The sequence below is a fragment of the Ictalurus furcatus genome, chromosome 13 (genome assembly GCF_023375685.1).
Source record: "Ictalurus furcatus strain D&B chromosome 13, Billie_1.0, whole genome shotgun sequence".
Classification (NCBI taxonomy): domain Eukaryota; kingdom Metazoa; phylum Chordata; class Actinopteri; order Siluriformes; family Ictaluridae; genus Ictalurus; species Ictalurus furcatus.
Window position 1 is genome coordinate 8,401,672 of NC_071267.1, and position 15,918 is coordinate 8,417,589.

Sequence of the window (15,918 nt, forward strand, 5' to 3'; positions counted from 1 at the left end):
TTACAGAAAAATGTTTGCATGTCATAAAAGACAGCAGAATATTACATAAGAGACACTTTTCAGACATAATTGAGGCTGCTGGGTTTTGCTACAAAAATAAGAAGCGAGTTTGAAAGTCAAAGTCCCCAAAAGAACCGTGGCTGGTTCTGCAAGATGCTCAATAACACTTACAGCTCCTTTCCTTATAAAACTGCACTAATTCTACCTGAGACTACACATTTTTTTTAAGCAGCAGGTCATCACACCAAATATTGACTATTGTTTTATTTATTACTGTTTACTGCTCTTTATAGTATTTTTTTTTAAAATGTAGAAACATTTAATTTCCTTATTTTTGAAGGCATATTTGCTAAACAGAATTTCTTTGCATCTGTTTAAGACTTTTGCACAGTATATATGTGTGTGGGGCGCACGGTGGCTTAATGGTTAGCACGTTCGCCTCACGCCTTCAGGGTCTGGGGTTCAAATCCCACTGGGATGTGTGTGCGGAGTTTGCATGTTCTCCCCGTGCTGCGGGGGTTTCCTCCCCCAGTCCAAAGACATGCTGACTGGCGTGTCTAAAGTGTCCGTAGTGTATGAATGGGTGTGTGAGTGTGTATGTGATTGTGCTAACCCTGCGATGGACTGGCACCCTGTCCAGGTGCCCGATGCTCCCTGGGATTGGAATCCCTCCAGATTCCCCCGCGGTAGAAGATGGATGGATATATGTGTGTGTGTATGTATATATATATACATATATATATATATGTATATAAAGGCATGACTTTGGGTCAATAGAACATCCACTGTTTAATAATTATAACGAGCAGAACATGTGAGTGAGCAGTGCTGGTGTAACCTGCAGGAGTGTGTACCAGGAGTACTGGTGTACCAGTACACAGCCCATCCTTACCACAAAGCCATCCTGACGACTTGCTGACGTCACGCATTGAGAAAGCCGGGTAGGGGACAGAGGAGGAAGGCAAGGCGAGCCGCTCAGTGCAGGATCTGCTGCCGGGATATCATCAGTGAGAAGAAATGGAGGTGCCACGCGTGGCTCGCAGTGTGAGCAGCCCCACGAGCCCGTGCGAGGACGTGATGAAGAATCTGAGCTTGGACGCGATCCAGATTTGTGACAGAGAAGGTAGCAGTGTTTATTGTCCAGCTAAGTCATTTCTCTCTCTCAAACACACTCTCATTTGGTGTGTGTGTGTGTGTGTGTGTGCGCGCGCGCGTATGGAAAGGTTTCGGTTTCCTCCTGTTGCAATCAAAGGTTGCCTTTATTCGTATTTCTCTCGACACAGATAGTTCTCGTGGCAGAATAAGAAATCTTATTAAGAAATCTTTTTTTTTTTTTTTTTGAGAAGTGTTGGATTAATGGTTGCTAGCCAAATCAGCACTGTGATAGATTTTATAGACTGGTTTAGTCTAATCTAATTTGGGCGCGAGCTTTCGCCTTTATTTCAACTTCTGAAAGACGAGCACGTGCCCTGGAATAAAGAACAGCGTTTGTTTCGACTTGAGTCTGATTTTCAGCACCATGGACACGTACCTCTCGGAGACTCACAAGACTGCTGGGGTGGTGGGGGTTGAGACAAGACACCCGCCTTTCTCTTACAAGGAACAAATTCTATGTTAGATTTAACTAACCTCTATGCCCACTTATGAGCTAGAAAACAAACACAATTTGGTCTATAGGTCTGATCTATAACAGCACATTGTGCTGATTCATCTTCTCTCAAGAAGAGTGGGATTCGCAGTGCGCTTTTCAATGAAGCAAGGTGACTTAGGAGCATGGAGGCCATTTCTATTAAAGTCTAATGGTTTAGAAGCAGTGGTGTTGGGGAAATAATAGAATAAGCTTTAGAGTGAGAAATAAAGTAACTCCATGCTGATAAAAAAAACTGTAAAAATTTTTTAAAATACCATTACAAACCATCAGTTAACCATTAAAACCATTAACCATTACCTTTATTGGTCCATACTGGTATCCACTAAACATAACATGTCACAAATAGAAGGCAATTAATGACCAGTGGAGACCCACATGGACCAATACAGTTTCCATTAAAACGCTTACAATACCAATTGTAACCAGTCAAACCATTACAAATTCCATGAGGGTTTCTAGTGGGGTGTTGTTGTTGTTGTTGTTGTTTTTAGCAGGTATGCCTTTAGGGAAAAATTTAATAATCTCTAGAGTGAGAAATAAAGTAACTCCCCTGCTGATAAAAAAATAAATAAATAAATAATAAAAAAATAGTTCAACCATCACAGAAATTCGAATTGTTTCCACTACATATACCATTATAAGCTATCAGTTAACCATTAAAAGCATTACCATTATCAGTATTGGTCCTTAATGGTATCCGTTAGACATATCATGCCACCAATAGAAGGCAACAAATTCCCAGCAGAGACCCACAAGGACCATTACAGTTTCCATTAAAACCAATACAAGTCCCATTAAAACCATTACAAATTCCATGACGGTTTCTATTGTTTTTTTAGCAGGACTGACTACCCACACTGTCGAAGTACAACTTACAGAGTGCCTACATACACACTATAATTAATCACTGATTTAAATTCAACACTACAGATTTTGATAACATATCCAGCATGATTACTTTCCTCCCTTAAACATTCATTAAGGGCTGTGACTTATGGTGATACTGATGTGCTCGTCCTTGAGACTGTCCTTAAATATTAGGCACTACTGACAAATGTATATACTCCTAACCTGTCCTGGGGTAAACTTTATTTTATTAGCAGCAAGGACGCCATGTCATTCAGGACTATTCAGGACTTTCAGGATGTTTCTTCTCCGGAATATAACATAGGCTGCATGCTTATGTGCATCATGAGGTATACAAAATGTACACCCTGCAGTACATTTGTTACACAGTTTGGATTTGAAGAACATGGCTAATGTGTGTGTGCTCGAGTGAATTTCTTAGCAGGGCTACTTTATATTCCACACCAGCACTAGCACTCTGTTAGAGGAACCTGGAGCCCCTTTGGCTAGGCTGAGAGATAGCGATAGAGAGAGGGAGCGAGAGAGAGAGAGAGAGAGAGAGAGAGACAAAGAGTGTGTGTTCTAACTATGATGGTTTGTGGTGAAATAAAAGAACCCAGAAAGAGTATGAGTTTTTGCATTGTATGTCAGTTGTTCATGTACATTGCTTTCTCCTCACTAACATGCTGATTTGAAATCAGTTCTGCGTGCGCCATTGAAAACGGTCTACTTTATTTAAACATGCATGCTCTAATACAGATTCCGATGCCAGATGGGATCTTGTGATGTCATTCTTTGTTATTATAGTGGGGGTGGGACAGTAACATGTGCCCATATGTTCCCAATAGACCAACATACAAATGCTGGTGGCTCTCTCATTTTGCACACATGGCATCCAGGGCTGATGTGGCAGATCATGGGGCATGATGCGAGTATAATCAATATGGCTGAGTCATGCTGGAACATTCTGTTCAGTCCCAACTCATCCCTGTGCTTTCTACCTCCTGATTCACCTCACCGGTGACGTGTTGTTTTGTATCAGCCACTTCATTTGGTTTCCATCCAGAGTCATTAATATGTGAAGATAGGCAGACTATAATGTGGTGAGGGGATATGTAACCCTTGGGAAAAGCCCTAGAAACCCCAGCTGGGGCAGCCCTTTCGAGGAAGACTGATGGTGCGAGTTTTTAAATGCTTGCTTCTGCATGGTCCAGCTGTGTGGGTGAGCACTGGGTCCAGGGGAGACTTTGCCATCTGTCAAGCCTGCCCACCCACCTACCAAATGAATAGAGCAATTTAGCACAGGCCATCAATTTACTAATTGTGTCCGCAGAGCTTGTGGCTTTGAGAAAAGACAAACATGGGCAGAAAAAAAGATTTGATTCATCATTATTAGCCCATTCATGCTTAGTGTGGCAGTATTGGCTGTTTGGATGCGTCTACGCCAATGATGTTACTGTGTTTAATTAGGCGCAGGCAGAAACCAATAATAGAAGGGTCATTTAAGCCAGTGGACTTTGAAACCAAGAGATTATAGCTCTATGACTTATTAATTAAAATAAAAAAGCTCCCAGAATTTGCAGCCTGACATTCAATAAAAAAGTTTACTTCTAGCAAGACCTTCAGCTACATACAACTACAACTGCCAAACCAATCAGTGGGATTGTGCTGCCCTTCCCCAGTGTTGAATTAACCCCTGTCTTCTAAGTCTTCTTTTGTGTCCAAGGTGTTAATTCAAGACTAGTGATTGTCCCAGATATGTTTTGTGTCTCCATGTGCTAGCACATCATATCCGTTCCCGTTCCTCCTTTCAAAACACATTGCAAGTGGGGTGGTATCAATGACAGCTATATTTCACACACAGTATGAAGTAATCACACTGAGTCTGGCTGAATGCAGAGTGCTACACAGTCACATCTCATATTTGCCGCTCTATTCATGGGTGCCTGGTATATATCTGACTCAAATTTACACAATCTGCTACTTTGCCAGTGGAACAGACCGATGAATGCTAAAGAGATATGTTTCTGGCAATCTCTCAAAATAATTCTGGTTGTGCTTATACATAGAACACCCAAACCATATATATATATATATATATATATATATATATATATATATATATATATATATATATATATATATGTGTGTATATATATTTAGAAGATTATATATATTACATTATTATATACAAGCAAGATCGGAATCATGACCAAAAGTTTCGTAAATGGGTAAAAATACTTGCCTTAAAATGATTTACAATGTGTAATGCTACAGTATAAAATCTTGATATAAAATATTGATGCATGGATTAGCAATAGACTCTAGCAGACTTATCACAGTGTCCTGAAAATTCATTGAAATTGCTAGTAAGTACAATGTATACTATGAAAATAGAATTCTTAGTTGCTTAACCCTGAGCAATAGCATACAATTATAGCCAATGCTCCCTGAAAACTGGTTCAAATTTCTGAATGCTACACGCAAACCTAACCCTCAGAGAGCCTGTTCAGAGATTGAAGAGTGACATTTGTGTATAACCTTTAGCTGCTGCTGGGTTTACTGAAATAATGGGCATGCCCAAAAGGGCCAACATGGTGGAAAAGTTCAGGGTTGCACATTTTCTTTTGAAATTGTGCCAGAGTTCAGCTTGTGGAAGTGTAAAAGTACTTCAGATGCTCTTTAAGAGAATATTTTATATGTATTAAGTGTTCTTAGTGTATCTGGATTTAAGAACTGTTGATAGTGACCAGATATTTGTGAGTTCAATTGCCAAGAATGACAGACACGCACAATGTAGTATATTGTTAAATATACTATAGAAACTGTTACATATCCTCCAAAAATAGGTCTCTTCTTATGACATGTGAGGTGCTGAGGTTCCAGGCTTCATCAGGTTTTGTAGACACCCCTGCTGGGCCATCCATATGCTCCTGTACTCTTAATGTTGGCCTAATGCGCTGATTTTGGACTCTCCTCAGCACCTGGCGAGACTGCACAGTCAGACATACTGGACTATGGGTGACTGCCAACATTCACTTTCACTAGCCATGTTGCCCTGCTTCCTATCATAGCCACTTAATTCATGGTTTCACACTTTGTCCCTAATTAACAGTACACATGAAAGGTTTGTAAGAGAGCAGCTGCATTTTCACCTAACAATAAATTAACACATCTCTATTTATAAAACTAATTATTTGTGTTCTTTGAAGAAGTTTTCGGCATGTCCTGTGATGCTTCTGTAAATCTCATAGTCAATGTGAAGGCACTGTGAAATGCAATTATCACAGGATTAAAGCAAACAATAACAACATTATTTTCTCTGATTTCAAAATGTCAACATTCTCCTTTATCACTGATATTACTATCATTATCCAGAAAGCACCAAACGTATATGGGTTCTATTTTTTTGCAGGCTGATATAATGATAATTTATTGCTAATTTGCTTGAGCGTACACCAGAATTTCTTTTCTGTATTTCGCTGACTAGCCTAAAAAGTGCAGTCCAATTTCTTACGTATTTTGGATGTTCAATACTTTCATCACCTCACTTCAGTATAAATATCACCCTATTGCTAACTAGGGCCATAAAATCAAACATCTTTGCCATGGCTGGTAAATGCAAATCAGAAAGCTGACATGTTATCACACATCATTTCATTTATAGAATCCATATAATGTCTAAAACTAATAAAATACCCCACTCACCAAATCCAAATTCATTGCCTCATGTAAAAATGAGGAATTAGTCAATATAAATGCTTTCCTTGACTGCTCACATGAGTGAACATGTTTTTTTGTATATGTTCTTTCAGTCTGCTAGTAAATTCTACCACTAAAAATATCATGTGAAATCTGTCCACGGTTTTTAATGAGGTGCTGATTTAATTGGATATTGCAGCTGTGTCTCTTGATAATGTCTGCATTCTAACCCAACCTTGTTTTATATACATGCCCCTTCTCATCAACTTATTGCTAATGGCCATAAAAATACTAAGAATACTGTATATAACACCCAAATCCTATGCATTATTTTACTCACAAAAAATAGTGTCTGGAAAAAGAAAGCAAAAAGTGCATCTGCAAATCTTACTGCACCTCTACAGGCCTGTCCAATGGTGCTCGACTTTATAAAGCATAGACGCATGTCTCAGCTGTTTCATAAGATGAGCGCTTGCTCTCTGGGGCAGACGAAAGCCCAAGTGGTTAACCATAATGAAATTCAAGCCTATCTAGAGCTGTCATTAAGATGGGTGCATTTTAATTACATCTGCTAAAAATCTCTTGACTCAGTGTGAAGAATCGGTGTCCTTTTTTTAAACAATTGAAGTGTTGCCAGCGTTATAATATATGGAGTGTGTCCATGGTGCACTTCTGATCAGGACAGATGGTGAAATTTCAGTCAACCAAACTTTGAACATCCTGCAAACCACCATTAAATCCATTATTAGAAATGTAAATATTATGGCACAATCATGACTCTGTCTAGAGGAGACCATCAACCATAAGTCATTGAAAGGGTAAGCAGGAATTTTGTTAGAGAAGCAACCGAGAGGGCAAGGGTAACTCTGAAAGAGCTGTAATGATCTACAGCTCAGATGAGAGAAGCTGTTCACAGGACATCCATAGCCCTGACACTCAAAAAACCTGGGTTTATGGAAGAGTGGCAAGATTAAAGTCATTAACCAAGTGGATTTCACCAAAAGGCCTGGTGGACACTTGTGGTGAAAACACGTTTATAACTTTCTCTGATCTGATGAGACCAAGCTGGAACTTTTTGGCCATGCTACAAAGTACTACATTTGCTGGAAACTCAAAACTATTAATCACACTGCAAACACCACCCCTGCAGTGAATCATGGTGGTGGTAGAATCATGTTGTGAGGATCACCAGCAGGCACTGGTAAACTGGTCAAAGTTGACGGCAAGATGGTTGGAGCTAAATACGGGAAAATATGATAGAAGAATTGCAGCTGTAATTGTAGCCAAATCCAAAGGGGTGAATACTTACGCAACCAACAAATGTCTGCTGTTTTCTTTAATTAACCTTTGTGTCACAATAATAAAACAAAATGTACCTTTAAATGTTAGGCATATTGTGTAAATGAAATGGTAGAAATCCCATTTAAGTCCTTTTCACTTCCAGATTGTAATGCCACAAAATATGGGAAAGTTCAAAGGAGGTGAATACTTCTACAAGGCACTTAATATGTCAAAATGTTAACTTTGTTGACATGTTGCACTGTCTATTTTTGTGCGTTTTATGAATATGTGTTCAGGATTGGTCTTTACTTTGGGTGAATCCTAGCCATGAGTCATCCTCCATGGTAAACACCATCCCTATAATTCCCCTCAGAAGGTTAACATTTGCTCCTCTACCTCTATCAAGAAGACAGATTGTCTCCACCATCCTCCCGGACTGATTTAAGAATTAAACAATGAAGCATAGGTTATTTATAGGGCAGCTGATCAAAATTTTAAGCACTGCTGCAGGCACAAGAATGGTCTGATAAAGCCCAAGCTCTTCTGTTCTCTTTTATTCCATCTTCAGCATAGGTCTCAATGGAGAAATGTGGAGAAGCATTACATGGGCAGACATGGTGCTCACAGGTGCACCTGCATAGTTTATGAGCCTGAGAGGAGATGAGGCGAGATTGTGTTGTCGTCTCACCGTGACAGCACCAGCTCTGTCCTGCTATGCCCATTCATGTCCAAGTGATGCTACTTAATGAGTGGTTTAGCTAGTACAGCTTATAATAAGACTAAATTACACAGGGGGCTTTTTAAATGGGAGTAATTTTTAGGCTGATACTAGACCCTTTCGTTGTCTGCGACAATGTTTAAGTAAGGCGCTGCATTGTTCTTCTTCTGCATTGTACTGTATTGCTGGTGCTTTTCTACTGTTCCCTCCATATAAAGGAATCTTAAGAAGGCAAATGCTATTAATAGGCAGTGGGGCTCACGCACTGGGTTCCAAAATGACTTTCCTAAGTGCTTTGTACTGTATGAGCCTCCCTCAATGCCATGTTTTTGTGTTAATTACTACTCCGGATGAATAGAACAAAAGCATGGTCTTTTCCCCACGCTGTTCAGCGTGGTGGTGAGGAGGGTGACACAGTTCAGAGGGAAGGTCCTTGTGCTGAATAACGTCCTTGTAGGGCTCAGTAAAGTGAAGATCAGGGAGAGCAGGGAGAATGAAGACACGCTTTGTCAGCAGCCTTGTGTGCTCTGTCTGTCTATTGTGATCTGGTCACATGAGTGTCCCTGGACTTATATACAGTACAGAATCCATACAGTGTGTGGGTGGAAATTCCTCCATTAGCTTTAACTTGGAACAGGAACAGATAGTCTGAAAGGCAAAAGAAAACATGCCTCAGAGACCTGGATTAGCTGTAATAACCGAATGGCTGTGAGTGAGACACAAAATTTAACCCTTTATAGTGCACGGAGTACAATTAATTAAATAATTAATGAACGTGGATCAAGTAGATCACTTGGCGAATAAAAAAAAATGACGCAATCTTTTGAAAAAGTGACAGAATGAGCAGAAAGCAGACAGAAGGGCGGGGGTGAGAACATTCGGACTTCTCTTCCTAATGGGAATTGTATTCAGCTTCTGCAGCCAGGAGCTTATCATGCTAAAAAAAAATTCATCTCATTCCACCTCCCTCTTTGTTTCGCTCATTCTCATTTCTGACAGGTTCTAATCATGAGAGCCTTAGCTGATGACATAATCCGTGCTCCTCCCCTGGGAGCATGGCAGTCTCCCTTTAAGGCAAGTGCACAGGCACGTAGCATTAGTGCTTTAGCCGGACACTTGTGCATACTTAGTTAGGACACCACAGTGTGCTTCGCACAGTATGAGCAAAGGACATCTAGCGAAGCTGTTACAAGACGGTGTTTTTTTGAGCTGGTAGGTACTTTTCTCTTTGACACTAATCTTTTCCAGACCTTCTTAAACCACCAGCTGTTTTGCTTTGGGCTAAAGTTTACATTTGGAAAGGAGGGAAGAGTAATCTACTGAATTTTGAAAATATATCCTGCCACCATTGGGGTTGGTTAAGAAAGTTTTCTGCTTACTCATTTGATTCTTCTAAGACGTATCTATTCAAGTTGGTTATCTTTCTAATACCATCACATGGAACTGAAAATGTAACAGCATGCATGCTGCAAGAAAATGTAAAGTCTGTAATAATATTATATTTGCTTTGAACAATTTGTATCTTGGGACAGTCCAGCAATAAACCCCTAAATAATGATTCTGGTTTGGTTTCCATTAAAATGCCCTTACAAGGAGAAAAGTTTGTGAGGTTCTGTATTCCCAGGACAGTGCAATGAAAACTTGGCTCCATGTAGTGGAAGAAGTGCCTGGGTTTTTTTTTCTTTTCTGTTTGACAGTGATTGTAATGCAAGTGGTTAGTGCTGCATGAGTTGTTTATTGTTGATTTATGGGTTTTCTGCTTCATAAATTATCTTTAGATTATGCAGAATATATGGTATGAATTAGACTGACTGACTGTTACAGATGAGTGGAATTAATTATGCATTGACAGTAAAACACTAAGCATATTAAAGAGCACTGGTCATATTCTGTCACCTGCTAGCTTTATTGCCTGTTATTACTAATGGAGTTTAGTTAAGGTCAAAGATTGCTGTAAGCACAAACATCTGTGCATTAAGATTCAGATTTTAATCTAAAATTTAAAATGCCACTGTCTGATTGTAATCCTCTTTTAGACCTTGCTGTTCAGTTATTAATGGTGCATGCATTGTCATTTCATTTGGAAACAGACAGTGCCGTGCATAAGTATTCAACCACTTTGGACATTCTCAGTTTTCTGGAATGAACATTTAATTGGAAATGTATGTCACAGATCTACACAGTATAGTCCATATTGTCAAACGGGACAAAAGCTGTAAAATTAGCTATCAGCTGTTTTAATAAGTCACATAATTAGTTTAATGGAGTCTGGCTGTGTAAAATTAAAGAGTCACATGACCTCAAAATAAAAATAAAAACATTATATCCATTACTGAAAAATGAAAAGAATACAGAGGCTATTTAACAAAACCCCATGATCAGGTAAGGAAGTAATGGTCAGAAAAGCAACCAGGAGGCCAAGAGTACCTCTGAAGAAGCTGGACAGATCAATAGCAGAAATGGGGGAAACTGCTTTATGGAACAGTGCCAAGAAGAAAGATCAAGATCAAATCCCAGTTTGCCAAAGGGCATGTGAGAGGCAAAATGGCCCCAAAATGGTCTCTGGTCTGGTCTGGTGTGATGAGAACTTTTTGGACTTAACTGATTTAACTCTCAGCAGGAAAAACCCAAAGCCAATTGAGAATATGTGACAATACTTGAAAATCCCTGGGGAGAATTCTGGGCAAAAATGACAGAGAACAAAGGGCAAAATTTGCAGGACTGAGATCTCAAAGGAGTCACAGATGTAACTGCAGAAAAAAAGTTGTTCTACCAAATATTGTCTCAAGAGGGTGAGTGTAGTCAAAAATTATATGTGCAGTCAAAAATTTTCAGTTTCTTACTTACATGTTTTTTGGTGGCACAGTGGCATAGAGTAGCATTGCCATCTAAGAGGGTTCCCAATTCAATCCTGAGCTTGGATTACTGTCTATGTGGAGTTTTATATGTTCTTGCCATGTCCATGTCTCCTCTGTGTTCTCCAGTTGTTCTCCCACCCCCAAACCATACTAGTAGGTTGGCTATTCGAGGTTGCCCCTGGGTGTAAATAAGTGTGTGAAAGTATGTGCATGATGCCCTGTGATGGACGGGCAAACATCCAAAGTGTATTCCCGCCTCATGCACAGTGTTCCCAAGAGGGTCGCTACAAATGAACAAATTAAAGAATATAGGTTGGGTTTTTTTGTTGTTAAGATTGACATTTTGGACTATTTTGTGTGGGTCAGTGGCCTAAAATCCCAAAGAAATCCATTTGAACAATATGAAATGTGGAAAGTTGATCCATATGTGACAGACATCTACAAAAGCACAGTTCCTGCCCTAGTGTTAATTATGGGGAATTTTATTAACCCTGAATTATTCCTAAGTATGGAAATTAATCTCAGTTTGTATTTTTTTGCTGCAGGGTTATCAGATCAGAATTAATTCCATGCCACAGCCAGCAAGTATGCGTGAGTGTGTGTTATGAGAGATGGGCTATTAATTTGTTGCTTCAATGACCTGTATAGACACTCTGCTCTGTAATTAGATATAGACATACCTTTCCAAAAATCTGTGCTTGTCTTCATCCTTTCCCTGCCTTTTAATCAGGGAATCAGCAAGAGATTCCTTGTAATCTTTGGTATGATTTTTGAAGGTGAGCTCTTATTCCTTGAGTTCCTTTTGTTGCAGGAGAGAATAGATGATGATTAAAAAGCACAGCAGACTAGAGAGTATCTGTCTCTACGTCTGTGTGATAACTCGGTCCTCTCATTGAGGTGTGACTTTTAATCTTCAACTCTTGTTCAAGAGGACAGCACAGTACAGCTCTCTCTCTCTGTCTCTCTCTCTCTCTCTCTCTCTCTCTCTCTGTCTGTCTCTTTCCTTCGTAAGTTATTGAGGAACCAGGATGGAAATGCAGCAGTTGTCTAAGTAAAAAATTCATTGTCTTATATTATATATGAGACACTGGAGTCAATAATCATGCCAAGATGGAAAGGAAATGAAACACCCTCAAAAGTTGCTACATAAACAGAAAGTTTACTTCTAGCTGCCTGTAGCCGTAGTTGAAATACTTCTGTCTTGTCCAAATATAGTATGAGGAAGTTATTCAGCATTCAGTGTCTAATTTCCTTTGCATATTCCTCAGCATTATTAAGCTGGTGTTTGTCACCTGGCACACCTGGTAACATACAGCTGTGTGGGAGCATAGCAGTGGAAGTTAATACCATCATTATGAATAATTATACATAAATGTGGCTTATACAATGAAAAAAGCAGTGGCCCAAGAACACCAAACATGGAAATCTTGTGGAACAAGATTTAAAAAAAAAAAAAAAAAAAAAAAAAAAAAACACATTTCCTTAATTTCAACAAAATGTTCCAGTCTTTCTAGAAGAATATTAAGATCTATAGTATCAAAAGCTCCACTGAGATTGACACAAGCAAGGAGACACAATGCTGATCAGAGGCCAGTAGTAGGTCATTTACTACTTTAACCAATGCTGTTCCAGTACTGCGATGAGGCCTATAACCTGACTTAAAGATTTAATGGACGTCATTCCTTTGCTAGTATTAGATTACTGTAGCTGCTGAGCTACCACCTGTTCTAGGATCTTGAAGATATAGGGAATGTTTGATATTGGCCTATAGGGTTAAGGTCAGTTTTTAATAATTGATCTGATACTTGCTAGTTTATGATTTAGGTTCATAGCCTATACTAAGGGAGGAGTTAGTATTTCTGGTAGTATTTGTTTAAGAAGGTGCTTAGTTATAGGGTCTAGTACACAAACTGATGCTTTTGAGAATGAAATTAGGGAAATGAATATCAATCTCAGACCTATTCTTGAAGCAGCCAAAGTTATGCTGGGGAGTGGGCACATACACTAAGTCTGTAGTGCCCTAAATGATATAATGGCTAGATACACTAAACCGTGTCTGCCTAAAACCGTTTTTTTAATAATAATTATTATTTTATTATTTATTTTTATCTCTAAAATTTACTTGTGCGTTAAATTTGCCAAATATATCATGTACCGCTGATATGAGGGAATGAGTCGATGGGGCATGCCACTTGATAATAATCCGCCGTAAAAATACTACACCTCTTGCGCTTCTTAATAAGAACTCTCTTTACTTATTTATTCCTCGAAACGGACTCTTTCTATTAGCAAATATTTTTACCATTATTATCTCTCTCTCTCTCTCTCTCTCTCTCTCTCTCTCTCTCTCTCTCTATATATATATATATATATATATATATATATATATATATATATATATATATATATATATATACCTGTTGGTAGTTATCTTAGTGTTGAAGCTGTGATCTAAAAAACACCAATCTCTCTGCCGTCGCAGAGGCGAAGTTCCTGGAAGTTCTTATAAGAAATCTCTCCATGTAATACTTCTCTCAATGTAATACATGCATTTCTTATATCATTGACTCCCTTCCATACAGACAGCAATACACAATGACTTCATAAAATTCTAATTCTAATTCTAAATTCTTGATGATTCCTACCAGTCAGAGGTAAGGCTGCATCGGTCTTTCGCTCTGCACAAGTTTCAAGGTGAAACTTTTCCACGAACGTCCTCCGGTTTGCTTGTTGTCCAGAAAACCTGAAAGACTCGCGCAGCCCAGCCAGGAGAAGCCAAATTGTCGTGGAAATTAGACAACACTCGCAGACTCGTCCTCTGAAGGTAAAAAGGTTTATTACAGAAAGATGGTTAATACAGGTTAGAATAAAGCAGGATAGAATAATGAGAGCGCTCTGAAGCCCTTGTACTAAACCACTACTATATATATGAAACGCAGAGCATGACATAATTCTGTGTACCGATAAGAAGCAGTTTGAGGCAGTTCAAACAGGCTTTGTTTTAGGATCTTGGACAGACAAACCATGAACAGAAGAACATGTTTGTTTCTCTGTAAGCAGATAAACATTCTGTACTGATCTCAGTGAAATGACATGGCCTTCTTAGGCATTATCCTCTGATGAGAATGAAATAGAACAAGAACAAAACTATTACAAAGTAAAAATGAATAATTTCCCTCACATTTCCCCCGTTTTATCGTTACAAAATATGATAACTAAAATTGACAGAGAAATTACTATTCTGTGAGTACATCAGAACTTCAGAAACCTTTCACGGTTCAACTGAATTCATTATAAAACAGACATAATGAAGGCGCTAAGGCTGTTTTTGCGGATATAAAGTATCCTGTCGTCAAGCAAGCTTATTTTACAGTGAAATGAGAATCGTCATGGTCAAAGGAATATTCACAAGAGGTGTGAAATGGATGTCAATGGGTCGTCATCGTCAGTGTCGCTGGGAGGATCTGATACCCAGTCAGGTTTAGGATACAAGTCAGGTTGGTCATCATAGGGATCGTACTCAGTCTTTGTCAACATCAGCGTTTGGTCATTAGTGATTTCAACGAGCATGAGAGACTGCTCCAAACGAGAGAAACGATACAAGGCAAAATGAGCAAGACAAGAAGAATTATTGCACCTATTGGTAGACAGACAGTTAATATCCACGAGCCCCATCCCCCGAGTTCAGCCAATCAAACCCCATCTCGCTAGTCTGTGGAGGGTTGCGTATCACAGACCTCATGTGTTCAATGATAGAATAACCATTATGTGTCTGCATGACGAGGGGAAGTGTGACGTTGTGTGGGCGTGTATATGCAGCGCGTCACTCGTGAGCGTTGGTCCTCCTAGAGGCCTCTTGATAGAGAATCACTTATTAGTCCTCCTGTTGAAGTCCCGTCTTCTCCAGCTTAATGCTTGGCTCTGGCACCCTCCTGCAGTGGCTTGCACGCATCCATGTGACTCTCTGGTTGACTTTCACTGCTGAATGAGTAACAAGGAGAACCGGGAATGGCCCAGACCACCGTGGATTGTTCCACCTGGTCCTGCGGAAGTCCTTGATCATGATCCACTCTCCGGGCTTCAGATCATACAGCTGGAGCTGAAAGTGCTGCCTTTACCTGCTTGTGGATAGAGTGCAGAGCAGAGGACAGGGTTGCACAGTAATTTAACATTGCATCATCACATGCTGCAGCATCAGGAAGGTCTCCCACTCACAATCCCAAGGTGTGTGGAGGTCTCCCAAACAGTATCCCAAAGGGGCTAAGCCCATCCTAACCTGTTTCAGAACAGAATTTGCTCAGTCTGTTTTTTAGTGTCCCATTTTCTCACTCTACCACCCCACCACTAGCTGGATGATATGCACAGTGCTGCTTTAATTCAATACCCAAATATTCACCCACCTACTTAAGGGCATGGCTCACAAAAGGTGTGCCATTATCACTGGAGATTATCATTATCACTACCGCGTCTGAGTCCTGTTTGAACGTAGGGACATGGCCTTCTCTACCTTCAAACCTCAACCCTTGTTATGAGTTGCACAAACAGCGTAAACAATTTTTATTTTAATTTTTTTTAGAGTAATTAGAGAAACTAATGCTTTATCGCAGCTATCATTCCCCCTTTTGACGCATGGTCCCTGCCTGTGAAGACAAGGACAGCCCTGGGGGCATCGCCAAACTCCGTCAACAACCATGCAGCCTGCTTTGCACCACACAGCCTTTTCCTCGTCCGTGTAGCCCATGCTTGGAGGTCTGAAAGATGTAAAGAAGGAGTGATTATTTTCTTTTGTGCTTTGGGACCATAGACGCAGCTGCTTGCTTTGCTGCACTGCCCACTCAAGCTTTCCTAGGAAAACAGGGTCT

At 39.8% G+C, this 15,918-nt stretch overlaps 1 protein-coding gene across 3 annotated transcripts in view; it reads left to right on the top strand.

The window, feature by feature from the left end:
* The first annotated feature begins 928 nt into the window (after positions 1-928).
* Positions 929-15,918, top strand: part of phyhiplb (phytanoyl-CoA 2-hydroxylase interacting protein-like b) — a 29,680-nt gene continuing 14,690 nt past the window's right edge. Inside the window, exon 1 of one of the 3 annotated variants that reach the window (XM_053639802.1) lies at positions 929-1,123. In XM_053639802.1, the coding sequence (XP_053495777.1) occupies positions 1,018-1,123 (106 nt within the window). In that variant the 5' untranslated portion in view covers positions 929-1,017. Of the gene's footprint in view, positions 1,124-9,321; positions 9,411-13,735; positions 13,881-15,918 lie in introns of those variants that run through there. The other 2 variants (XM_053639805.1, XM_053639803.1) reach the window with 2 other exon arrangements.